At 55.7% G+C, this 20192-nt stretch overlaps 1 protein-coding gene across 12 annotated transcripts in view; it reads right to left on the bottom strand.

The window, feature by feature from the left end:
* The window catches only part of Dab2ip (DAB2 interacting protein), a 195781-nt gene that overhangs the window by 19450 nt on the left and 156139 nt on the right, over positions 1-20192 (bottom strand). For 10 of the 12 annotated variants that reach the window (XM_004641488.3, XM_023701607.1, XM_023701604.1 and 7 more), the window contains 5 exons: positions 7336-7489; positions 5635-5733; positions 4292-4846; positions 1549-1693; positions 1320-1464 (listed from right to left, as the gene is read on the bottom strand). In XM_004641488.3, the coding sequence (XP_004641545.1) occupies positions 1320-1464; positions 1549-1693; positions 4292-4846; positions 5635-5733; positions 7336-7489 (1098 nt within the window). Of the gene's footprint in view, positions 1-1319; positions 1465-1548; positions 1694-4291; positions 4847-5634; positions 5734-7335; positions 7490-7868; positions 7891-19889; positions 19986-20192 lie in introns of those variants that run through there. The other 2 variants (XM_023701609.1, XM_023701608.1) reach the window with 2 other exon arrangements.

Here is a 20192-nt window from a genome sequence, read left to right as displayed (position 1 = left end):
CACAGAACAGGGGCATAGAACATTATCTACTAATGGCCTTGCTCAGAGAACAAAGAATCTGACAGGCACCAGAAAGAGAAAATGGAAAATCCTTATCCACACTCACTGTTTCCCATGGGCCACACCCAGCTGCCCCGGAATGGGGGTGAGGGGTAGAGTGTGTGTCCCCAGGGAGTTCAAGGCGCTCTCTGCCCCTGAAGCCCCAAGGGGGTACACTTCCCCCTACTTCCACACTTTCAGCTAGCCCAAGGTGCATGCCTACTGGCCCCCAGCAAGCACCCTGCATGACACAGGCTGGGCAGATGGGCACTCACTCGGGTCTAGCCCGTTCCCCCATTCCCCTGCCCACAGCCACTGCTGGCCCAGCAAGCCTGCCTCTGCCTGTTCTTTGGGAGCACCAATCACTTCCCGGGCCCTGCTGCATGCCCAGTCCTGAGCTAGTGGAGCCGCCTACACCAAGGGGCCCTCGACATGGCAGGAAATACATTCAGACCAACACAGCCTCACTCTGCTAGGACAGAGCTAGGACCCAGGAGGGCTGAGCCTAGCAAAATGAAGAGCCACAGTGGGGGTAGGGTGAGGCCTTATGGAAGGAGTGCATGCATGTAGGTCGGGGGAGTAAGATAAAGAGCAAGCACACAATAGGGCGGCGTAGCTGCAGAGGGGCTTGGGCAGAAAGGGACATCAGGGCTGACCTGCAGCTGTCCAGCACGGGCAAAACAAACCCACAGCCTGGGGTGGCAGCAAAACCCTCCTGGACAGCCAGGGCTCTAGTCTGTCTGTATGGTGGTACTGAGGGCTACACACAGGACATTCACACTGAGCTACACCCCAGCCCTGATTTGTACTCTGAGATACAGACTGGCTAAGTCACTTGAACTTAGGATCCTCCTACCTCAGCCTGTCCACTCCTGTCTTCTTGCTCTCCAGTTCCAACTGGAGGCATGCCACACGCTTAGGCACCCACACATGCCTCTGCTGAGCTGGTTGCAGCCAGTGCTATGAACCTAGCTCCTACGGGAAGCAGGGCGTCTCATCAGTCCTGTGCCACATACACCCTGGGCCCCATGGTGCGCGCCAGGCACAGGTGCAGACAGGCTGCTGGGCCCAGGTTCCTCCTATGGTAAAAGCTGCATCCCGTGACACACAGAAACACTCTCCCACATCTGAGAACCCAAGAGGACCAGGACACAGTCCAGCAGTCCAGCCACGCAGGTGGAGTGTGACCCCTGCACCGGCCACACTGTGGACAACCTGACATACATGAGGACGGGCAAGGTGACAGGGCGGGTCCGTAAGGGCCCCGGGCCAGCACTGACCAGTACGAGTTGATGATCTTGCAGAAGGCCAGCTCACAGCACATCTTGAGGTTGCCCTGGTGCTCAGGGAGGTCAGCGGCTGAGCACTTGCTCGGATCCACTTCACAGTTCTCATCCGACTCATACAGGGCTTTGATGAACTCACCTGTGGCCAGGGGCAGGGAGGGGATGTGAGGGCTGAGTGGGCCCTGCCCGGCCCTCTGCTCATCTGCAGCCAGCATCCTCCTACCTAGTGCATCCTGCAAGTACTTCTGGCCCACCAGCTTGAGGTATTCCTCAATGGCCTTGGTGGCCAGCGTGTTCTCCCGGAAGATGAGGTGCTCATTGTCCCCGCAGCGGTCTACCTCTGACATCATTAGGTCTGTCAGGAAGTCCTGGGGAGGCATGAAGGGAGCAGGGTGAAGCTGAGCTGGCCTGGAAGGATGAGGACAACATGCCCAGCCAGAGGGGTTACCCTCACTCTCAGGCTGCTCACTAGCATGCCACTGGGGACCACAGGAACAGGGTGCCACCTCAGAGGCTGATTGGACAGAAGCCCAGCAGGAGAGCCTGGCAGGGAGGAGCCTGGAGCTGGTAACATCAGAGCTGGGGAGATGGGCGGGAAGGCCCCAGTGAAAGCTCACTGCATGGAGCCGCAGCTTCCATACTGCGCTGAGACCAGCCTCATGTGAGGCTCTTTGTTCAGCTCTGATTAAGGGCCACACGAGGGCTCGCCATCAGACAGGAGAGCCAAAGAGGTCAGGTTCAACTGCCTTCTGCTACCAACACTGCCAGGATCCACCCGACCACTGGGGGGTGGGGGTGCCCACCAGGCAGAGAAGGACAGGAGGACAGGAGGACAGGAGGTCAGCTGCCCTGTATGGGAGGAAGCCTCCATGCTCAGATGGGTGAAAGCAGGGACTGGTGTCCACCGAGAAGGGCCCTGGCTTGGGAGGCAGATTGTGGCTCCACTGTCCCTCACTATCACAGGCCAACACCTGTCCTGGAGGGCAGCTGACAAGCACACAGCTCAGGATTCTTAGTCATCCCTCCTGCTTAGCAGCAGCACCCACAGAGAACAGCTCCCTTCCTCTGGAGCCCTGGCTCCTGGTATCCGCAGCTAACCCATGACTTCGTGGAGGGGGAGAAGGCAGGCAGGCAGGGACTCTGGAGGGTAAGCCAGCACGGACCGGGGCTTCTGGTGCTCTAGAAACTCCTCAGTCCAACAGGCCACCTTTGGGGCTCTTTCAAATACAGAACTGAGACTCAGACCCAGGACCCCTTCTTGACCCTCAGGTGACTCTCCAGGGTCCTGTCCTCTGAACACAGCAAGCAGCGGTAAGAGCAGCATCTGTCCTCAAGCTCCCAGTCAAGCCCACAGCCTCGTGAATGCCTATGGTGGGTGCCAGGCCCGAGCAGGGCACAGGGAGCTGGTCCCAGGGGCAGGGAAAGCAAGGCACAGAGAGGTGAAGCAGCTGTCTAAGGAGACACAACTACCTGTGGCCCAATCGAGCCTCGGCCTTCTGCTAGCCAGGCCTGGCTCCTGTCTCAAAACCTCATTCACCAGGTTTGCACCCTCGCACAAGGAAGCCTCAGCAGCTCCCAAGTGTTCCAGAGAAGACACCAACCCATAGGTCACATTCCATGCCGCCACCCACTGCCGCCCCGCCCCTCCGAGGACCACCGAGTCTGGCTGGAGCCTTGGCCCTGACTGCCCTTCACAGTGGCACCTCACTACGCTTCTCAGACATCTGCTTCCCAACCCTGACCCTGGACCTAGGACTGAAAGGTCAGACTCAACAGCAGGAAAGGCTTGGGCCCTGCCACTACTACCCTCAAATGCCCTGGGGCCATGGGCTTCCTCACTCCTTAGCTCCTAGCACCCCTAGCCCACCACTGCCCAGCAAACTTGCTGGCCCCTCTGGCAGCTTCCACCAGCAAGGCTGAAGGCCGGGACAGGAAGGAGGCAGCAGTCCAACATGGACGAAGGCACTCCCTGCCAAGGGAACAACTCCCTCTCCCAAGGGTGGGCACACAGAAGATGGGGCCACAGAGGGTCTCTAATGGTCAGGGGACTTCCTGCCAAAGCCTCCCTGCCAGAGCTTCCAGGCACACATAAGAGGGCAAGGGGTACCCGAATCATGCACGGTTCCCATCTGGGCCTCCTGTACCTCCAAATGTGGGCTCAGGACCTTGACCCAGGGCAGCTCCCTAACCCCACACAAGCCACATGCTCTCCAACCACACCAGTCTGGAGGCTGAAGTCAGTTGGTCACCTGCCGCTTGGGGTCTTCCCATGTCACAGACCAAGTCCAACCCAAGTTCAGCCCTCCCTCTTCCTCCCCTCTGGACAGCTTCCCCCAGGAAGGTGGCACAGTGGGAGGGGAGAATGTCAGGTGGAACCCAGGTGCTCCACTGAACTGGCATGTCCCCCAAACCAGGTGGGTGGGGCTTGAGGGATGACATGGTGAGTGGGCCTATTTCCAGGAGTGGCAGGTAACAGGTGAAGGTAAGGCTCTGGGACTGAGGCTGACCGAATGGCCAACTGTGTGTGAAGTCTGTGCCTAACTTGTGACAGTGTGAAGAGGCTGCAGCTGCTGATGTGGCTCACCTGGCATGTCCCCTTTGGGACACACAGCCCAACACCCCACTGGGTATGTGTCCGGGGCCCTTGTGTGTGCTGAGAGTCCTGCTCCATGCCCTGCTTCTCAAGCCTTCTGGGACAGCAGGGGGCTCTCTGAAGGGAAGGTCCCCCTCACACACTACCAGCCACGATCCTGCCCACAGGTTTACATGTGATTCAGGGATCAGCCCCAGCACAGGGACCACAAAGTCTCCCACCTTATGACCAAACTCAGCTTCAAGGAGTCTGGCTGGCTGTGAGCAGAGTCCCCAGGGCCTCCATTGGAGCTGGGTGCCTACTAAGGGCACAGGAAGGGCAGGCAGCCCCATACCCGGGACTGGGCCCCCCTACAAGCGGCGCCCACACGCACCTTCACCTTGCCCGTGCTCTGCAGGATGTGCACCAGGGCGGACGCCATCTCTTCCTTGGTCTTGGCGCTGAGGATGGGCTCCAGGGCTGCGCACAGCCCCAGGTAGTGGTTGGTGATGTGCTCAGCGAACTCCTTGTACATCTCCATGGGCAGGATGGTGATGGTCTGGTAGCGTGCCTTGATACGGATCATGGGCCCTGGGCCCTTGCCGCCCTTGGGGTTGGGCGTCACCACGGGGTACCACTTCTCCACAAACTGCCGCCCAGCCACCGAGGCGGCGGGCAGGCTCACCAGGCCCAAGTAGCTGTTGCGCTCCTTCTTCTTCTTCTTGTCGGTCTCCCGGTACAGGTGGACGGTGACCGTACGCAGAGGCGGCAGGTTGTGGAACTCGAAGTGCTCGCCCCAGAACACGTTGTCGGTCTTGAGCTTGCCTGTGGTTCGGGCGTACAGCACATCGTCCAGGCACAGCTCGCACAGGTACTTCTTCTTGGCTGGCAGGTCCTTGGCCTCAATCACCCACAGCTTCAGGATGTGCTCCACACGCCGGCTGTTGTCCTGCAGGTGCACAGGGGCCCAGGCTGGTCAGCCGGGCCAGTGGCTGCCCAGCCCAGAGCGCAGGGGCCTGGGGTATCCAAGGGGCAGTGATGCAGACCCCAAGACTGGAGGGGTCCTACGGCCATGGCTGAGCTCCACTTACACAGGCACACATGGTTAAGTACCACAGTCTGGGCCTGTTTGCCTTCATATAAAACAGGACAAAGTAACTCCTGGCTCGGAGGAGAGACTGAGGAAAGAGGACAGCACAGGCCTGGTAAAGCTCAGGTTATGGTGCACTGCTTAACACTTCTCAGGTTGCTGGTCTACAAAGGAACTACCTTATAGTAGTAACTACTTCCTCAGTGATGTCATGGCCACTAGGCCCAAGTATCCTAGTCAGCTGGGGAAAGACAGAGGAGAGATTACATCAGGGTCCCTACCAACTGTGGGAGCCCTGAAAGAGTCGCAACAGAGGGCACCAAGCTGGGCCAGGGTTGCCCACCTGCAGAAGGGGCAGATGTCTAGGCCAGAGGAGCACGGACGAGCCAGAGTCAACTGGGGAATACTGGGACAGAAGTTCCAGGCAGATGGTCACAGCAAACTTGCCATTTCTCCTGCCTAGCCTCCTCACTGTGTAGCTTCGGTGACAGGTGCGCAGCAGCGGTCTCAGCCTACTCAAACCCCTGCCGAGTGTACTGGGCTCTGCCTTCACTCCAGACCCCACAGAGACCCTGTCCTCCACCCCCGCCCCATGCTGGAAGCTCACCTCAATTGCTGTGCCCCAGTGAGAGGAGGTACAGGCCTACCTTGTTAGGGTGCACTGCTCGCCGCAGGTTCTCCATCCACTTATCCCGCTCTGCTGCCGACCTACAAGAAAAGCACTTGCTTCCCGATGATGTTGTCACCTGCAGGGGGCAGACAACAGTGTTACAGGGGAAAGGATGGCAGCAAGACAGGGCAGTGGTGAGAGGCCTCTGTGGCTGCTGGGCCCGCACACGGCCTCTGGATGAAGGCAGGACGTGGATCCTAACTGTCCATGCACCTCACATTTCACAGGCAATGTACTGAGACCCACTGGCCCTGAGTGGGAGGCAGCAGGCAGTGGCCTGGCCCTGTCATCTGGCCCCAGATCCTGGCCCACAGTCCTCCTGTGCAGACAGGAAAGCATTTTGTCACTCCAACCTCCCTCTTCCCAAGACAGGGGAAGAGGGCACATGGGGCACCCTGCCCAGCACACATGGCAACGCACACTGCAAGCAAAGCCTTCTTAAACACAGAACCACAAATTCCAAGGAGAAAAGCAAAGACAAGCACAAGAATCACCTCAGTTCTTAGCTGACACCTTCAGAGGCTTCTCTTGCCTGGCAACAGTGACAACACTGACAGTCACTAAAGCCCAGCAACTGTGCGCCAAACCCACAAGAATCTTCTTACCTGGAGCCTTCACTGTGCCCCACCCGCCTCATTCCTGCTCATCTCCTGGTTGCTGCTTAGATGGCTCCTCCAAGGAGCGGAGCCTGACCCAACCTGCTCCTGTTCTGCCCACATGGCAGCAGGCTGGACCCCTTATCAGGCACCCTAGGGCCTGCACATTCCCCAGCAGCCTTTGCTATGAAGACATGGACAGGCACTGACCACCCGAGCCATCCCAGCCAAGGAAGTCCAAGCCCAGACCCGGCGCATTGGAAAGCTTACACCATAAAGAGCGCGCAGGCGGCACAGGCTGCAGGCAGATGCCAGGAGGTTGTCACACTAGTTCCTAAGTGGCAGCTTGTCATTATCAGACTCATTCCTGTACCAAAGAGCTCCCCAAATTATGCATGATTGTGGGAGTGGGTACAGGCTAGGAATCTTCCCAGAAACAGAGGCAGGAAGATAGACAATGAGAATAAGGAGAGAAGCAGTGAGGAGCTCGAAGGAAGGCCGGCAGCATTAGTAAGTGGCCTGGGCTCTCAGCTGGTAGTGTGAACTCTGAAATCTTGCCTTCTCAATGTCACGATTCCCCAGCTACCGAGAGAAACTGCACAGGTAATCTTGGAGAAGGGCCTTGCACTGGCTGGGTCACTGAGCCTCTGCTCTCAGACCCTTGGTCACAGGACGCTGGGCGGGAATGGTGCTGTCACTGAGCAGATGAGGAAACAGGCCCAGGTTGGGGGTGTCCTCTCCATAGGCCAACCTGCGCTGGGGCGTGAGCAGGCTCCAACATGGGCTCTGAAGTTCAATCAACTCAGCTTTTTGTTACTCAGTTTCACCCACTCGAGTCCCAACAATTTCACTTACTAGCACGGAGAGGAAGCTCTAGGTCATTTACAAGGACCCTCTAGCAGGAATAAGACCCTCCTCGCTCCCAGGTCTATTTGGTCTCCCAGGAGCCAAAAGCTACAGCAGATTCTGGCCATTCCCAAAGAGCATGCCCCTTGCTAAAGGCAGAGCAGTCCAAGAGGGACCTGGAGACCAGGCCAGGGGAAGGACACAGGCGCCTCACCCAGACCTGTGGTGGAACCCACCTCGAAGCAGTAGTCCTGGCCCAGGATGCTACTGTGCACCGGCTTGATGACCACCTCCTCCTCCATGCTGAGGTCCAGCGCCTCCACCGCGCTGCTGGGGCTGAGCAGGGACTCGTGGGAGCGAGACTCCTTCAGCCTTGGCATCAGATGGGACCTGAGGAGGTGGGCAACACAAGGGTCAGGCAGGGCCTGCAGGGTGACAGCCAAGTGGCTGCCAGCTCCCGCCCACTCACCTGCCTCTTCCCTTCCCTTCCTCCCAAGGCAGCCATGCCTCCTCCCAACCTTCACTCTCCTTTGTTTTCAAACAGTTATGGGGAAGGGTGGCACAGAGACCCACTAGCCCCTCTTCTCTGAGCAAGGGCTCAGATTCCAGAGAGCAAGAAACTGAAGACTCTATGACTACTTACAGGGTCTGGCCCTGAGATCCCTAGGACAAGGTACCCAGGCCCAGATAGCTTTCTGGAGTTCTGGGGTCTTCCCCACTGCCTAGCCCCTGTCCAAAACCAACACAGTCTCCTTGTCCCAACGTTCACCCAGAAAGCCACTTCCAGCGAGGCCTCTTCCATACACTGCACCACTCCAGCAGCCCCATGAGGCAGGAGACCCAAGCACTTCTTCCACGGCTCCATCATATGGATGAACAGCACACACTTATGGTCCTAGCATTATGACACAGGTGGATGGAGCAGATAGTTTCAAGTTCAAGGTGGGGTATCCTAACAAGATGCTGTCTCAAAATAAAGGACTGGGTCTAGCTAAATAGCTCAGTGGATTAAAGTACCTTCAAGCAAGTATAGGGGCCGGAGGTTCCATCCCCCAGGCCTTCAGTGCCAGCCTCACCCCAGGGGCCCACTGAGACAGCAAGACTGGGAGTGGTAGTGTGTGCCTGTAATTCTTGGAAGGCTGTAAAAGGGAGGATCACTATGAGTCCGATCTAGTAGTGAGACCCTGAACACCCTGTAGATCCTTCCCTAAAAACACAAAAATGAATAAATAAATAAATATAAATAAATAATGGACTATTAGCTGAGCAGTAGAGTGCTTGCCGAGCTTGTGTGAGGCCCTGGGCTCAGATTCTCCAGAACAAGAGGGATGGAGCAGATGAGGGCAACATGGGCCCAGGGGGAAGGGGTGCTGCATTTTGCACAGTACCCAAAGCACTGAGACTCAGTTGGGGTCCAAATGCCAAGCCAGAGGCCCGTGCCCCACCTATGGGCCTAGTAGGCCTTGGCACAAGGCACAGGCACCTGGATTGGCTGACAGATCTGGCCTGGACCTGAGCCCACATTCACCGACTATATGGTCCTGGCCATGTCACCCATTAATCCAGCCTTTGTGCCTTAGTCTTCTCAGTATATTATGTGGAAATGCACCATGGGAGTACCTGCTCTGATGCTTGGAAAGAACCACCTTTCTGAGTCAACTTCCTGAGTCAACCCCTTCCTGAGTCAACAGCACAGTACCTGCCAATCTGGCATGTGTTCCCATAGCTGGGGCCCAGGGAGAGCTCTAGCCTAGCTGAGCCTAGAAAGACCATCGCTGGCATGGAAGCAGAGCAGGCCTTGCCTACACCTGTGCCTGTAGCCCAAACTCCTGGAACTGGGCAAATCTCTCTCCCTGGACTTAGCCTACAAACCTTCCATCCCACAACACCCTCAGACCTCTGGCTCCAATGTTCCAAAAGCTCAGTCTATCATTCTCTCCCTACCTCAGTCAGGCAGGGGCCGGGGCCCTGACTTGGAGGGACTCAGAGCCTGGCAGAGACATAGACCCTGCCCTGCAGGGCACACATCTGCACACCTATTTCCATGAGCATCTGGAGCAAGAGGGGCTAAGGTCCATGATGTATAGGCTCAGGAATCCAGAGAAAGGCTTCTCTGCCCAGAGGCCTTACAGACTGAGAGGCCACCCTCCCACCCCAAACTCCCTATGTCCATGGTAACAACAGCCTTATAAGCACATGAACCCCCCAACAGGAAGTCTAGGCAGTGCAAGGGAACAGAGCTGCACATAAGACCCCAGCCCATGGACACCCCGCCCCCAAAGGCCCAGTCGGCCTCCTCCCACTGCTTCCTCATGCCCAGCATCAGACTGGCCTTGAAAAGCCCCGAGGAATGGATAAGACCAGAGGAAAGCTCTGAGGCTGCTGAAGTGGGCCTGGTCCCCACCCAAGCAGCCCCAGGGCCCTGTGGAGCTGCTCCCTGAGGCCCACAACCATCAGCACACACAGCTCCTCCAGGATCCCCTCTCAGGACGCCCAGCTCGCAGAGGCACATGGCAGCCTACCTACCACGCTACACCCTTCTATGTGTTCAGACAGCCTCTTCCTCTGATGACCACTCTGAAAGTCTGGCCTCCTTCCCACCGCAGCATTGACCAGAGCTGTAGGGAGGTCTGCCCTTCTGCTTGGCTGAGAACCCACGCTGGTTCTGGCGCCAACACAGACGGCTTATCTCCCTGACTCCAGGCTTCCCTTTCAGGTAGGCCTCATACCTCAGTGGAAGATACCTTTTCTCAGATACCAGGGAAGTCACCTCACCTAGGAAGAGCTAGGACCTGCAGGCCCCTGGGCCCAACATCCCAAGCCCCAAACAGTCCCGAACCTGGATCAGACTGCTCTCTGGCCCACCCTGGAAAACCCTGCCAGATCAGGATGCTGGGAGCCCAGGCGGGTCTGGAAGGGCCCAGGAAATACAAAGAGGAGCCAAAGAACCAGGCCTCTTCCTGCCGGTGGTGCTTGAACGTGCTGACTGACAGCAGAGGGGAATGGGAGGTGAGGCTGAGTACACTAGGCCTGTCTAGGGACACCCCAGCTAGCCCCAGCCAGATCTCTAGTAACAGCTCAGTGCCTGTGACTATAGAGCCATCCCCTTCTTTCCTCACCATCCTGTCCCACAAACAGGTTCCAGCTGACCCAGGCTGACCTACAAAGAGCTGGAGGTAGTTTAGGGTCTTGAAGGCACCTTGGACTTCCCCAGCCCAGCTGACTGCAGCTGGATGGCCCTAACTCTGGCCACCTCCCCAAAGGCTTCTCCATGGGGGTGGATATGAGTAAAGGCTGCAGCCAGCCCTGGATGGGAGCTCCTCCAAGGTCTTCCCAGCTGCCCCTGGGCCTTGGAGCGCTCGTGGGTGGTGGCAGGGCATGTGGGTTCATGCATCTACATTTCTTTCTCACTCAGACTGCCACCCATCCTCCCTCTAGGCCCTGACACACAGCAACCTTGGTTCTTACCCCACTAGCCCAGAGGGAGATGGGCTGCTACAGTCTGTGTGCTTGGCAGGTAGCTGATAAGAGGACTGGGGCTCAGAAAGGAAAAGTAGTCATTCGATCACTCCCTGGCCCTAGCAGGACCATCCCATGGCCTGACAGCCACCTCTCTAGGAAGCCAGCCATAAGGTCACATGTCTGTAGCTCCAGCTACTCCACAGCAAGGATTGCCTGCCCCATGAATCACCCATGGCAGGCTCTTACCCCACCTTGCCTTCGACTTAGGCCAAATATGGCCGGATCACTTCCTTTTCACCTTGTCTGTGCCTTGCCAGGCTAAGCAAGCAGCCATTTGAGGGAAAGAAAATGATGAACACCCAGGACAGCCAGGCTCCAAGGGAGCAAGGGCACAGCCTCCCAGCCTGGGAAGTGTGGGTGAAGAGTGAGAAGGCACTGGCCCTTCTCTTGCTCCCATTCTGCTCTCGGGAGGTGCCCACCAAACCCAGCACAGAGCAGATAGTGGCCCCTTGCACGCGTACATCCCTTTCCTCACTTCAGTGGCACATAACTCTACCAGGAGCATTCATCTACCCATTTTACAGGAAGAGAAGATGGGCTCAGGGAAGAGGTTTCTCACCTGCCAGAGCTCAGTGTGCAAACATAACCAATCCCGCTGCGTGTAGGCCTTGTCCACCACCCCATAGGTGTGCAGTCTAGGGTTTGATGCCATTGTATGAAGGCATTCTGCTAGCCCGTAGCCCATTCTGGTCTCAGGCTGATTCCCGAGGACAGGAGGGATAGCAGGCCCAACTGCATGGCCTCTCCCGGTGGCCGGTGTCATGACAGCTTCCCCCTCCACCCTTCTGTGTTCCTGAGCAGCAAGGGCCCGATCCCCTTGGCGAGGAGATAACAAGGAGGGCAAAGGCCTTCACCTAGGTGCCTCCACCGCTGCAGATCACCTCCACATTCCCAGTCTGAACTAGTTCTCACGACAACCCTGCCAAGAACGTGGTGTAGCTATGCTGCACTCAGAGAGGCTGCGCCACACACCTGCCACTTCTCACCTGGGCACAGCCAGCACCCCTTGGCCAGGTACCATGGTACTGTCACACACTTCACCTCACAGAATCTTCAACAGCCCAAGAGACAGATGCTAACCTCCCCGCGCGTGAAGAGGAGGAAGTGAGACCCAGGGGCCCATCTTTCTCCCAGTGTTGCTATCACACTTGGTCTATCTCCTTGTACAACAAGGGAGGTAAAGTCTTAACCTCAAATGGTTAATGATATTAAACTATGCTAAAAGGTAACATTTTCAGGGGGAGGCTCTTCCTAGGCCTTTGGGTCTTTGATAGAGTGGGGTCTTTCTAAAGACCCTAAGACTTAGTTCTGGCCCAGGTCTTGGTACTCACTGCTGCTGGCTGGGGGTCTACCTGCCTCTTGCACTCGCCTGCAGTGGCCTAACTTCTGGGCCACTCCACCGCAAGACGTAGGTCTCTTAGGCAGGCCTCCAAGCCCTTGCCATCCTCCTGCCAAGAGTTCCTTCCCTTAGTCCTATCCAGTTCTCATTACTGTCCTTTCTCTCATGAAGTCTCCCTAGCCAGACAGTGGCATTCACCAGGATGTGCTGGGAAAGTACGCCACAGAGTTGTCTCTCTGCCAGGCAGTGGGGCTCCTCGCAGGTAGGGCTCGGCCTGGCTCAGCTCTGAGATTCAGAGCCTCAGACTTCCTGGACGAAAATTTAATACCTTACCAGCCCAGGTCAGTACGGAAAGGGAAATCAACTGGGATGAGGATAGGCTTCCCTAGGCCCACAAATGCTGATCACATGGCTACTGCCTGGCAGAAGGGACAAAGAAGAGTCATTAGTGGGTTCACCAGACCACCCTGCCTGTTTAAGACAACGTCCCAAAAGCAGCATATAGTATTTGCCCCAGAATACCAAAGATAAAGGGGATTCCGGGGACACATCCTATCCCCTGTAGCAGCACCCTGCTGCCCATGACCCCAGCCCTCCTTAGGATCTCCAAAATTATAGCAGACTCTGCAGCACCATTTCGGCCCTCTAGTGACGACAACCCTGTGTCTCCTGCCTTCCCCCCACATGCTGGGTTAGCTACACAGGAGGCCTTTTCCCTATGCCCTCCATGGCAGAGAATTCTTATATCTTCCAGGAAGGAGGTGGGAGGAGGTGGCACCAGGAGACCCAGGTCACTCATGGGCCAGACCGCCACAGAGCACACGATCACAAGGGACCATGGGCAGCAGAGAAGAGAAGAGAAAGCCATAGCCAGGCTGACTGCTCACTGTGGCATATCATTTTGATGTGGTGAGGGAGCCCTTCCCAGGGCCCAGGAAATATGGGCATGGGCATGGACATGGGCACGGAAAGGCCACTATTAGAAACAGAGCCAGCTCAACAGCAGTTTATTGTGAAGCCAGGCAGCAAGAACAGGGGGACATTGTCCCAACTCTTAGGGCACGGTCTTATCTGATAGCCTCCCAGCCAACCCAAAAGCTGTTTTCAACTCAGATCCCTTTTCCTCTTAAAAGGTTAGTGACACAAAAGTTCAGAAAACTCATTATTTCAAGGAGAGAGGGGACCCAAAAATAAAAACAAAACTTGTCTTAATTGTAAAGCCCTACCTGACACAGTTAAGTATGTTCACAGCTCTGGTTGGGTAAGCTGAGAGTAGGGTTGTTTAGCCTGGACAGTGAGGGGCTCAACGTGACCCACCAAATCTCAAAAATACAGAGGTGGTTGCCCTGCAAAGTCCCAAGTCAGGGCTGGGACCAAGAAAGGTCAGTGCCAGCTCAGCCCCAGCTATCCCCAAGTGGCCAGGCTCATTTGGTTTGACAATGGGCATGCTGCGGCTGAGAGTACACCAGCAAGAGCTCGAGACCCCTGTAAAACCCACTACAGGTGGGGGTGCCTGCATTTTCAGGGGCTGCTGGGGCAATAGGGCAGGCAGCTCGTGCAGGCAGGCAGTAGAGGGAGCCCTAGAGTAAACACACCCATGCGTGTAAGTGCGGGCTACAGAGATGCCACCAGAAGCAGCACACAGGCAGAAGCCCAGCTAGGAACCAACTGGTCTCTGCTCCTGATACAGCACACCACCCTGAGGGCCAAAAGTGATCGATTCTCTAGGTCTGCTTCCTCCCCACAAGAAGGGAGAATGACACATCTCTCTACTGTTGCTCTGAGGACCAAGCGAGACACTGCAGGGCATGTTCAGGAGGGCGAGGGTCTGCGCCAGCAACCACCATCAGTCACCTGTGACTGTCCCAGCCCCCTCATTCATGCACAACAGAGCTGTGAACAACACAGATGAGTGACAGAGATGCTGCTTATCAATGCTGACCTTTCCACTGTGATAGGTTAGACTTTCTGACATAGGAATAAGGGGATAAGAATTTCTCAGGCTGTTCACTCACTGTTCTTTCCCCACACCACTCAAATTTCTTATTTTCTCAATGTACAAAACTAGGTCCAACTTCATCTGCCCAAATCAAGTGTCCTTGTGACAGTTAATTTCAGATGTCAACTTGGCTGAATTGAGAAATACCTACAAAATTCATAAGGTACACTTTTGCCTGTGTTTAGGAGGGGTCTTTCATGACTGACATGTGGGGTGAAAAACTAGGGAAGAGAGCCCCCCTAAATGTGGGCTGTACCTGCACAGGGTGGGGACTGGATAAAACAATCGTGGGAGGAAGCAGCCAGCATGGGCTGCTGCTCTCTGCGACCCAGACGCCTTGGCGTGAACAGGCTCTTTGTCCCAAGAAGCTCTTCTGCCACGACATCTTTGCTGCGGAGCTAGCTAACCATGGACTGAAACTGTTAGCTAGAATAAACCTTTTTTTCTTGAAGTTGCTTTGCTCAGATATTTTGTCACAGCAAGAAAAAGCTAACACACTCAGGATGCCTCAGATTTTTTAAAAGTCCTTAATTTTTCTTACTGAACTTAAGGAGAAAGAGGGAATGTCTACGGGTGGCACCTCTGCCTGTGAATCCTAGGTCAGTGGTCCTTGACACTAAGGGGACTGCCTGGTCACATGCCACTAGCTGTCACAACAACCAGGCCCAGAATGGGACGAAGCTTTGGCCAAGCTGTGTCTCCACAGTCCTGCCACCCCAAGGCTGGCAGACCCTGATCATTCTGGAGTTAAAACTCAGCAAGCTCTCCAGGTCCCTTGAGGCCCAAGCACACTTGCCACACCTTTGCCTGTAGAGCAGGCAGGCCCTGACAGCAGTGCTAGAGCTCTCTGCCCACAGTGGAGGGAGACCCTGTCTGGACATGGCCCTGGAGCGTATCAGGACAAGGGCACCGACCTTCTGAGAATCAAGCAGGACATAAACACAACCGCGTCCCACCGGAACATCCAGCAGAGCCTCTCTCCCTAGCCCAGCCTTGCCCTGCTGGCCTGGGAACCAGCTGCTGAGAAGGCGGGACAGCTGCTTCTGGCCCAGCTGGGATCCCAGGAGGGGACAAGAATGCAGTTGCCTAGCTGCCCCCGGGGAGGAAGGGCCTGTCCTAAAAAGGCGAGAAGGCTGGCCACTCAGCCTGGGAAGGTTCCCTGGGATAACAGAACCCAGAGGCATTGTCCTCAGCCCCAGGTTTCCTCAGTCAAAGGCCACAGACAGGTCATAGCAAAAACATCAGGAGCCTGCCGAACAAATCCCACGCATGCACTGAGTCTTGGCCTTTTGACTTCCCTTGACTGCTGAGGTTCCCCAAAACACAAAGCTACACTGGCAAAGAAGGTCCACACCCTGGTGACCAAAACAGGATTGGGGCTCATCGCCCACTAAGTCTCAGTGCATACAGCCCAGGGCTTGGTACCAGTATGCCCAGTGGATGCTGACACTGTGGCAGCCAAGACCTACCAACTGCTTACTGCACACCACCTGTGCGCCCAATGGTAGGACTCGCGTTGCTATCCAAGGACAGGTGTTGTCTCCCCGTCTTCTCCCAAAAACCTTTCACCCACATTGGCACTGCCTTGTGGACAGACAGATGCCTTGTGGACAGACTCAAACCTGGGCCTGAGAAGCCCTGCTACACACCCTCAGTGAACTCAAAGGATTTTTATTTATTTATTTATTTTTAGGTATTTAGTACAGGGTCTACAGAATCTCACTACACAGAATGGGACTTGTAGTGACCCTCCTGTTTTCAGCCTCCCAAGCACTGAGATTACAGGTGTGTGCTACCACACCCAGTCTCTATCAAAGTCTCAGCATGCCTCGGGGGCGGGGCTGGCATGGCACACAAGTCCAAAGGATTTCATGCAGGCAACTTTGGTACATGTCTACTCTGCTGAAGAGAAAACTGAGGCTTGGAGAGTAGGAATGGCAATCTAGTACAAAAGTCTGGGACCTTGGCAGCCTGCTCGCCGTTAGGCAGTATAGCCCCTCCATCACAGGGTGCCAGGATCCACCCTTCATGTGCTCTTCCTCTTTGCTCTTACCCTTGGGCCCATGGACCCTGAGCAAATTCCCTCCTCTTTCTTGGTTGGTGTTTCCATAGGCTGAGCTACTTAAGAAAACACAGAGGCCCCTATCAGCTCCTCGTGCACACAGGGACCACCACTACTTCTCCACCACAGTCTCCAGGAAGCCAACAGTGGCACTGTTTACAGAGCTGGCCCCCAGTCAGAAGAGGCAGCCTTCAGCACCCTGGGCAGCCCCCAACCCTCAGCCCCCACTCTCAGGCAAAACTGGGAAAGTAGACTGCAAAAAGACATTTGGGATCACACTTCCACTTCCACATCTCATTTCCTTTTTGGGGAAGGGGATACAGAGACTGAAGAAACAAAAAACTTTCCATCTAATCCCCCAAGTCATCCTGCAGCCTGAATAATTTTGGGTTTTTAATCAATAGCTGTCAGACTTGTCAAATTACTTTGGGGACCGCAAAGCAGTTTTTAAACATTCATAAACCTCAGTAGAACCATGAAGTGCCCTGAATTTTAAAAGGACAGCGTATACGGAAGCTCATCGAATAGGATGGGAGTTGGGCAAATCAAAATTGAGTTGCAGGCCAACTGCCCCTCCTGCTTACAACTCCTGGTCCCCAAGAGAACCTACCAGGCTTGGCCTGCATATCAGAAAGTTCAGAGAGAGAGAAAGACCTCCTAATCCTAAGCCCTACTGCAGTCTCCCCAAGGAAAGCCCCTACCTCCTCAGCCCCAGGAAAAGAGCCAACTTCTCCACACAGCACTCAGGTTCTGACCCCAGCTGCACCTGCTGGGCCTGACGCTGTGGATCTGGCCCACTCACTCCCGCACTCTGTGCATGGGCTGCCTCACCACCTGCCACTCTGCACCCCTCCCCTGGACCTTTCCCTCAGACCCTTGAGATGTTGCAAGGCCCTGGCAGAAGTGTTCCCTCCTCGTTAAGTTCAATCCAGTCCCATCCCTGAACATTTCCCCGCCACAATGAATCACACCAGAGTGTGTGCCTGGTTTCTGAGTGGTTCCAATCTCCACCCCCAGCCCCCAACTGCACAGCCTTCCAGCAGCAGCCTCGGGGCCATAGAGACAAAAGGACCCAGGGGGAATGATGAAATAAAAACAAGAAATGAGCTAAAATCCAGGGGCCGCTATTCTCCAGGAAGGGCCTCCCTCTCTCCCCTGGCTTACCTAACTCATCCCACCTTTCCCCCTTTCCCCTCCAAGAAGCCCTCTTTGCTGACCCTGCTCCCCCTCATAGGAGGACATAGGTAGCAGCACCCTCCCTGGTCTCATCTCCATCCACAACATGGGCACCATGTCAGGTGGCCTCCTGGAATGGCACAGGGGGCTCAAGAGAAATGATGAGGTGATCTAAGCATTGTCCTCTCCCCACCCCTGGGGACCAGGTTTCTGCCCAACCAAGGCCCAGCCACTTATCAACCTGCTCCTGGTACTATGCTGGCAGATGATGGGTTGAAGGAAGAGAGGTCTTCTTTAAAAATACATACAACAGCTAGGCACCGTGGGGCATAGCTGTAATCCTAGCTACTCAGGAGGCTGAAGCAGGAGATCAAAAGTTCAAGGCCAGCCTGGGCAACTTAGCAAATCCGGTTTCAAAATGAATTGAACATTTTTAAAGCTCTATAATCTTGGTCAAATTATTAACCCATGCCTCAGTTTTCTCAACTGTGAAACAGGAGAGACCCCACCTTCAGCCCTACTACTGCTGTAGAGGTCATCTGACAGGTCCTGAGCACTCCACACAGGGCCCCGACCTCCACTCAGGTCTTTACACTGTGCTGGGGTGGTGCTGAGCCTCTCCTCTGGGTATTCTGTCCCTTCACTCAGCACTTCTGTGGCACTCCTGGCTTTTGCCTGGCACACTGACAGTTCCAAGACATGTCTCTCACTCTACCTGGTCAGCAGACCCTGCCTGCCTGTCCCCACAGCTGGTCTCCCAAGAAGCTTCTCTGCCAAGCAACCCAGGCCACCTCACCTGAGCAGGCTCAAGAGTGCAGGCCATTTTGGCCAGGCACCTCAAAGACCCCCCAGTTAAAGAGGAGTGCATCTGGGAATACACACGGACACCGAAGACTCCAAACCTAGAGCTTATCTTCAGGCTACCCCCTCTTTGATTCTAACCACATTTGGGATGCAGAGGCTTTGTGGCCACACCAGGTCCTCTCCTTGTCAGCAGCCTGAGCTCAGACAGAGAGAAAAGAAAGGCCAAGAAGGGGAGGAACACTGAGTCAAGGGTGCATGGGCCTCCTCTGTGCTGGCACCTTGGCTCCCACGCCTGCCAAATGGGCCATCCCACAGCAGAACCTGCAGGAATTGTTATGCTAAGGTCCTGCTCCCTCCTGGGCGAGGCTACTCCACTGCCCAGTATGTTGGCCCTCATACTGAGGCTGGGGCTTTGGGCCTAGGGACTCCCAGCTCCATGCTGCTCTCCAGGCCAAACAATGGAAGTCCCAGCAGCCAACAGGGCCGCTGCTTCTCACACTGTAGCCAGAAATGCTCAATAGCACCAGAACAGGAAGACAAGGTGTAGCTGATAGGCCCCGGGCTTCTAGACACTGCCAAAGTCAGACACTCAGAGACCGTGTCGAAGAAAACCAAGGGGCGGGCCAGGGAGATGGGTCCTGAGTTCAATCCCCAGTACCGGGGGAAAAAAAAAAAAAAAAAAAGGAAAGAAAACCAAGGGGCAACCAGGGGGCTCTCACATACCCCTGTACCCACCACACAGACACTGGCCCACACTAGAAGTGCACATGCCAGGCAATGGCTCCACATTTTGGAGCCCCACGACCTCTTATTCTCATGCAGCTAAGCTACAGTTAAGGCAACTGAAGCGCAGAGACCTCGAGAGGCTTTGCCAAAGGCAGCAAGTATACGACCTTCAGAGTCCCTCTTGTTTCTCACAGTCCACAACAGGCCAACTCCGGATAAGCCAGCACTGTCTGTCACTAGCCACCTGGCCCAAGGGATTCCAGCAGATCTCAAGTCTCACACCCGAGAGCACAGCTTTGTGGATACGACCCAAGCCAGCCATTCAGCCCTGCTCAGGGCACCTAGCTCTGACACGTGGGGCTGCCCATTTTGGCTCAAAGTGAGACACTCCCAGCACTTAAGGCCTCCTTCTCTGTCTATGCCTGGCTCAAAGGCCACCCTCTGTGAGCCTCCCCAGCACAAGTGACACCTCCCCCCCACCCCCACAAGGAACTGCCACTCTAAGAAGGCAAGCAGTTGCTCAGCATCACAGTTCCCAGGAGCAGGGCAAAGCAGAAGGCCTGGCCTTTGGCCTCCAACTCCAAACTCTCCTCACTGCCCACTGATGCCGCAGGTTTGCACCAACGCTACAGAAATCACGTCATCAAATGTACCAATTTTCATGAGGCACCTGTGACAAATGACACTGCATGTTCACCCATTTTGGCAGCTGGGAAGCAGGCAGAAGGGCGCCATGCAGGTCCTGCTACATTGGAGCATGGAGGCCCTGGAAGAGCCCCATTCCTGTGCTCTGCATCACAGAACTGCACTGAGTCCTGCCTTTGCCACCCCGAGCAACTGTCTGTAAGATGGTAAGTAGGCATCCGGCTGGTGGTTAGCCTTACACATCCGGCACAGCACTGAGTGAAGAGGATTAGGACCAAAAGGCCCTGGAAAAGCCCCACTCCTGTGCTCTGCATCACAGAACTGCACTGAGTCCTGCCTTTGCCACCCCGAGCAACTCTGTAAGATGATGAGTAGGCATCAGGCTGGTGGTTAGCCTTACACATCCGGCACAGCACTGAGTGAAGAGAATTAGGACCAACTGGCCCTGGGTCTTGGCTAAGACACACCCCTTCTCCGGCTTCTCCAGAAACGGGGCACACATCCACAGTAAAGACACGGGGTGGGCATCAGGCTTCTGACACCCGTCCCACGTGGTCAAGCTGGAGCACAAAAACACTGCAGGCCCCGACACAACTTTGTCTTCTGCCTTCCTCCAGCCCACTCAAATGGCCAGTGGATCAGGGAGCAGGTATAGAAAGAAAAAAGATGAGACGGTCCCACCGGGGGGCTGCAGTGGAGATGCAGCCCCAAAATGGCAGTACAGCTCCATCCAGCCCAGCAAAGGCCTAGGGACTCAGAGCAAAGGCCACGCTCCTCAGCTCAGAAAACAGTGGTTCCTGGCATCCCTGTGTTCCCGGGG

The sequence above is a fragment of the Octodon degus genome, unplaced genomic scaffold (assembly GCF_000260255.1).
Source record: "Octodon degus isolate 3935 unplaced genomic scaffold, OctDeg1.0 scaffold00137, whole genome shotgun sequence".
Taxonomy (NCBI): Eukaryota; Metazoa; Chordata; class Mammalia; order Rodentia; family Octodontidae; genus Octodon; species Octodon degus.
The sequence above is the reverse complement of the archived record's forward strand: the minus strand, read 5'-3'. Positions and strand labels throughout refer to the sequence as shown.